The sequence below is a fragment of the Clytia hemisphaerica genome, unplaced genomic scaffold, assembly GCF_902728285.1.
Source record: "Clytia hemisphaerica strain Z4C2 unplaced genomic scaffold, Clytia hemisphaerica genome assembly, whole genome shotgun sequence".
In the NCBI taxonomy this organism is placed as follows: Eukaryota; Metazoa; Cnidaria; class Hydrozoa; order Leptothecata; family Clytiidae; genus Clytia; species Clytia hemisphaerica.
Window position 1 is genome coordinate 283,450 of NW_027104055.1, and position 6,655 is coordinate 290,104.

The 6,655-nt window shown below is 36.0% G+C and overlaps 1 protein-coding gene across 1 annotated transcript; it reads right to left on the minus strand.

Moving 5' to 3' along the window:
- Positions 1 to 612: 612 nt before the first annotated feature.
- On the minus strand, positions 613 to 2,485 carry LOC136812174 (uncharacterized). Its single transcript, XM_067068654.1, has 2 exons — positions 2,399 to 2,485; positions 613 to 2,005 (listed from the first exon to the last, which is right to left on the minus strand). The coding sequence occupies exon 2, from the start codon at positions 1,998 to 2,000 to the stop codon at positions 909 to 911; it is 1,092 nt and encodes a 363-aa protein (XP_066924755.1). The 5' UTR covers positions 2,001 to 2,005; positions 2,399 to 2,485; the 3' UTR covers positions 613 to 908.
- Between the last annotated feature and the right edge of the window lie 4,170 nt (positions 2,486 to 6,655).

Genomic DNA, 6,655 nt, shown 5'->3' on the forward strand with positions numbered 1-6,655 from the left:
TTGTAACTCTTCAAGCATTTTTATTAGGAGTGTTGTTTCATTAAAAAAAATTTCATTTATTACTCAAAATATGAATGGTCGAATCCACTAGATCCGCGGCCTTTATCGAAAAGTGAAGCAAATTTTGGTAGGACTTCCTACCAGAGAAATCACGTAACAATAAGCAATTTCACTGGTTCGAGAGATACGAAATAGCGTTTGCCGCCTACTTTTTTTGATCTCGCGCTACGAAAACAACTAAAATGCTAGATCCTATCCATTGGCACGAATAAAAGTCAAATTTTGCTCCCTTTTTTTGCGGAGAAAGCTTAAATTGCCATCTACCTGGCTTACAGATCTCTGTGGTCGAATCTCCTTGTTGAAATCACAAGATTAACCACAAATTAATCACGCTTTAGTATGTAGATTCTTGGAAGTCGAGACTTGCCAATACTTCAAAATGAAAGTTTTTGCCTACCCCAGTGAAAATCAAGCTAAAAGCTTGCTAAAAATTTTTGACACCCCTTAGTTTTAGAGATCTCAAATTTAAACCCGATGAAATTTATTTCTTGACGCCCCAGTAGCAGTAGATTTCAAGACTTCGCTGGCGAAAGGGTAGGGAAGAAATTTTCATTTTAAAACATTGACGAGTTCGTCTTCCTAGAATTTACTTTCTTAAGCCCATTCCTCTTCAAATATGTATTAATCCAATCCAACTAATCAAAATAATGTTTTGCTCACCAGATTTCAAGGCATCGTGCTGCAATTCAAATCAGACTGAGACAGGGGTGTAGCTGACTAATTGTAAGTAACATAAAATAAGTCAATATATGTCATATGCAACCAATCAGATGCCAAAGTATGTCCGAAGATATCAAAAGACGAGGGTGAATAAATCATCAAGAAGATAAACATGTAGAAAATCTGATCTAATTGTCATTGTTAAGTTCACATTTTTGTTTCATTGAACAACATCTGAATTCTTCAAGACAGAATACCTGATCGCATTTGCTCCGGAATATCCCTTGCATGTAGTATCCTAATCTACATTTAGACCATCCTTGATCATCAAAGGATGTCCAGACATTTTGAAAGTAACATTCTCCATCTTCTGTTACTTTACCTCGTGGTCGACAACAGTAGAATCCCTCAATATTGCGAAGACCAAATCCTCTGGAAGTGCGGATTAATTTAATATAGTAACCAGAATCACACTGTGCCCAACCTTCTTTATCAAAGATATAGGTAATATCCTTCAATTTACATTCTTGTTTAGATTCAAAATTTGCCGGTGCACTTTGACAATGTCCTTGTTGGATTTTACCTATTCTTTCACCGCCTGGTGTAAAAGCACTTCTCCATAAACCAGTGAGATAGTATTCATCAGGACAGCGTGACCACCAGCTTGGTTTAAAGCCGAATGTATACCTCCAGTTTACAATCTTTGTTGAAACTTTTTTTGAAACAGCTTTCATCTCACAACATTTGAATTCTTCAAGACAATATAATTGGTTGCAGTCACTTCTGTACATGCCTTGTATATAGTAGCCAGGGTTGCATCTAGACCAGCCTTTGTGGTCAAAAGAGAACCAGATGTTGTGATTGTAGCATTTACCTTGGACGACATTCTTGGATTTTGGTTTGCAACAATGGACTCCTTTGATATTACTAAGCTCCTTACCTTTAGTGGAGTATATAGACTGAATGAAGTAACCAGGCTTACAGGAGACCCATCCTTCTTTATCAAAGATGTACCAGATGTTCAAATTATAACAATCCATATGCTGGCAACCTGCAGTCAATTCATTGTCAGCACTTTTACAATCTCCTTGTTTGATCTTACCAATTCTGTCATCTCCATCCTTACCGCGAGCATCTCTGTATAACCCAGTCAAGAAATATCCATTAGTACAATTGGACCAACCTCCATGGTCAAATGTATTCACCCAGCTGGAAATCTTGGTTGAAACAGCTGCAGAAACAGCGCCAAGTAAGGTAATAGTTACCAGAACTCTCAACATTTTCTCTGAAAGACATTGAAAATAGTATTATATTTATACCTCGATGTAGACAGATAGAGTCGAAATTTTATCAAGATAGCCCAAGTAAATCCAGTTCAGAGCTGAAACGAAACACAGACTTGCGGGTAGTAAGATACGTGAAAATTTTCGTAAAATAACTTTTACTGGAGTGACTGGAGTAATTAAAAGACGAAAGTTAGACCACTTGAAACTGTTTTCGAGGAATTATTCACTGGAGAATTGTTTAAAAAAATTAAATAGACGTAAGATGGACGCTCTGTGAAGAAACTTATGACAAAAAAATTTGAAACCAAATGGATTTTAAGAAAGGTAAAATTAATACACATAAATTCGAACTTCAAAAACCATGTAAAAAGGTTTACAATAGCAAGACTTACCTGTTTATGATCAATATGGAGTAAAGCAACATTCAAAAAAAGTACAGCTTCAATAGTCAAACTTTCTATTTGTCATGTTGAAACGATGTAAAATCTATTTTTCCGGTATTAAAACCTTTTGGGTTGTATGAAAAGACGACAAGTATATTAAGTGTATTGACAAAATAAACAAGAAAGGCTCGCACTTTGTGAAAATCCCATGATTCTCTGCACGAAAGCACTTTTAAGAGATGTATTATTAAAATTGAAGTAGTGCCAAATGTATTCTTAACCTTGTCTTTGTCACGTCACAGGACCATTTTCCCATTTTCCCTATTTTTCATGCAAAGGTCTAAATCTCTAAACTTTTGCAAAAATCTCCGAAAAAGGCAAAAGTCTTCAAATTTAGTCTAAATTTCAAGAATTTATAACCCTTTGAAGGAGTCGATTTTTGATTTTCGTAATTTTGGAAATATTTGCAATTTTGATTATGCCATATCTTTCTGTAGCGAAATATATGAGCTCGCTATTATCAGTAGCGGCCTGGCTTAATTTTCTTGGTGGTGCAAACTATGAAATTGGCGCCCCTGGTATTTTTGTCCTTGCGCCTTTGTATTTGCGCCCTCCATCATTAAGGGCTCTGACCATAGTGAATTTTTCACAATTGCCGTGTTTAAAATGTGTTTTCTGACTGATGTAACCAACAAAACTATGGCATATTATACATTTTCTGTTAGACAAACTATTCCTGAATCTGAAAATTCAAAAATTTCATTGAAAAAAATTGATGAAGAAGAAAATGAAGACTTTTGCGAGGAAGAGTATTTCAACTTTGAAGAGCTTAGTTTCGGCGAAGAAAAAACATCTTGAAAAATTTTTTGGTGTATCTAACCGAAAGTAGTAAGAATTTGTTTTATTCTACACTGAAAAAGCAAATGAAAGTCGAAAAATGTCGGAAAGTCATATGTTTAGGAGACTTTAATGCAACCACCTCTGCGGCATGGTATAATTCCTCACTGAGAGAAAACCGTTTAATTGATAATCTCGAAGTTAACGACAACGGTCAAAGATTTCACACCTTCTTCAACGAAACAAATCAATCAGTACTTAATACATGGTTTACCCACAAGAAATGCAGAAGGGTAACCTGGCACTCACCAGACGGAAAAACTCAAAAAGTATACGATTTTATTTTATCGTGTAGCTGGATTAGACAGTATGTTAAAAACTGCAGAGTTTACAACAGCTTCGACTTCGACAGCGACCATCGACTCGTAACAGCCATAATGAAAACCCCGACTTCTAAAGCTGCTCGATTCATCAATAGAAAGAAAATAAAGCAACCCCTCAAACACAATCTATCAGCCCTGAAAGATCAAACAATTGCAACAAACTTTAAAACTATGGCAATTAATAGGTTGAATTCTTAGTCTTAGACGTAGACAACAACACCCTCAACAACAGCCTTCTGAAAGCAATAAACGATGCTGCAACCGAAACCCTCCCAAAGAAAGTGAACAATGTCTCACGTCAACCCTGGCATAATGATGATAAATTGAATGAACTGTTTAACCTCAGAGATAAACTTGTTACTGAGAATGCAAATATAAATTCTATCAAAGCTGTACGAAAGAAAATTCGTTATCGTGCCAAACACCTCAAAGAATGTTTATCTTAAACAAGAAGCAGACCAGATCAACCAACTGGCCATTAACAGAGAAATCGAAAAACTTTTTTCAAAGAGCCAAAAATCAAAATAGTACTCTTAAACCAGTCCCGAGTTCATGTGATCCAAATAAACTTCTTGAACATTTCAAATCTCATTTTAACCCCCCGCAACGACCAGATGAAACAATGCCAAACGAATTGCGAAATGATCATGATAATCTCCCTCGTTTTATTCAAGAACTTCGTCAAATATCAGCAAACACAGATATTGAAGACAGCCCACCCACTATTGAAGAAATCCAAAAACAAATCGCTAGCTTAAAAAACAATAAGGCTAATAATGACGTAGATCCTGAACTTCTAAAACTATGCGATGATCCCGTCTTATCACAAATAATCCACCATATTACAACAAACCTATGGATGAATAATGATATCCCAGAAGCATGGAGCAACTCGCGCCTTAAAACTCTTTGGAAAAATAAAGGTTCCAAACAAGACCCCTCAAAATATAGAGGGATCAGCATAGGGTCAACAATATGCAAACTTGTGACTAACATTATCTTAAGTCGCCTGCAACCGTGGTATGAAGCTCAACTTAGTGATGAGCAAAACGGTTTCAGGAAAGATAGAGGGACGACGGACGGCATTTTTGAACTGAAACGTGTACAGCAAATCACTAACCGAAAGAAGCAGCCCCTCTTCCTACTGTTTGTAGATTTATCTGCAGCATTTGATCACATTCCGAGACATTGGTTATTCGAATCAATCAAAATGCGATTTCCCGATAACAATCTACCACCACTGTTCACCATACTCGAACAACTCTACAAACAGACAACTCTCACTTTCCAGGAATCAAATACCTTTCAAACTACATCAGGAGTCCGCCAAGGAGGCCCAGAGAGCCCGTTCCTCTTTCATTCACTTTGAGGAACCGAATACCGGTGACATCGAGATTAATTACCGTATTCAACAGGCGACTAACAAATTTGCAGAAATGACCAACCTTCTTCAAAATTTCAATGTCCATTTGAAAACTCGTATCATCTTCTTAAATAGTTATGTACGTAGTCGCTTAATCTACTCATGCCAAAATTGGAATTTATATTCAAGCCAACTTGAGCGACTAAACGTCACATATCGTCGATTCCTACGTCGAATGATTAGAGGTGGTTTTCGTTTCGTAAATGAGTCTAACAACGATTTCCGTTATCAGGTAACCAACAAAAGACTCCATGAAATATGTGGTACATCAGATTTGTCCAATTTCATTGGAAAACAGCAGCTGGAATATGCTAAACATGTTATTCGTATGACCCACGAGCGTTCCATTAAACTGTTGATGTTCAACGATGATAAGTATACGAAACGTGGAAGACCATTTAAAACTTTGCTAGATCAAGTAACTGATCAAAACTCCCTTACAACAGATGGTCTTTGCAACAGTGCTATGTTGAGAAAATGATTTTCTAATATATTTTTTGTAGTTGTTCTTGCTGATATGATGATCGGTGGGAAGTATCTTGCAATCCAGATCAGCTGATCTGGATTTCTCGATGCTTCCCACCCCTATAGTACTAGTCATAGTATTTTGGTAAAATTTATATATATATTACCGAACAATAAAAATTTTTGCGGAAAATTTTTGTAAATGCTTCTTTGTCTCGAAATCTTCAAAATAGTGGTTTTTCATCAATTTTTCATCTGGATTTTGCTTAAAAAAACATTCATAACTTTTGACACATCTTTTTAGAAAAATTTTCCGCAAAATTTGAAATAGTTCAATTCTTTGCGGAAAATTGGAAAAAAGTTCGAAACAAAAAGCTTAATTACCCATTAAAACTTAGCACTTTTTATAAAAGAAGGTGATGAAACATATTATTAACGTCTTTTTAAAGTTCATAACGTCATTTTTGCAATTAAGTTCTTAATTACTCTTAAGGGGTTTGATTAAAAAGCAATTTATAAAGGCAATTCTTTGTTAAAAGTGTTAAGGAATCTAAAACATAACTTTTATATTCAGATACTAAAATCTATTTTCTGACTATGGTCAGAGCCCTTAAGTGAAAATACTAAACTGTAAGAGCAGTGACTGGTTTAGCCTGGGTATCCAGACTCAAAATTTCAGAAAAAAACACTCTTACCTCAACATACAAAGTTTCTAAAATTCTAGAGTCTGGTGCAACTAAAAAAGTTGGGTACAGTTTGTTTGATACAGCCTGTGAGTGAACCCTTGTTGACCGACTATCAAAACTTTGTAAACCCAGGCAGACACACATAATTAACTTACTGTAAAACCTCTTTTACAAACTCAAAAAACTTTCAAAACTACTTTAAGAAAAAAATTAACATTGTACTCATATAAAGCGCTATAAACGTGCCGAAGGGCGCCAAATTGTCCAATTAAACATCAACAAAATTTTGGCGCCCCCTTAAAAAGCTCTTTTGGCGCCCCTCTCAGATCTTTCTGGGTGGTGCACTGCACACCCTGCACCCCCTGCCAGGCCGCCACTGGCTATTATGTCTAAATAATGGGGAATGTATGTCGAATCTAGTAACAGAACTTGTAAATAGACTTATTTACTGTAGTCTAATATAAGGTATTCC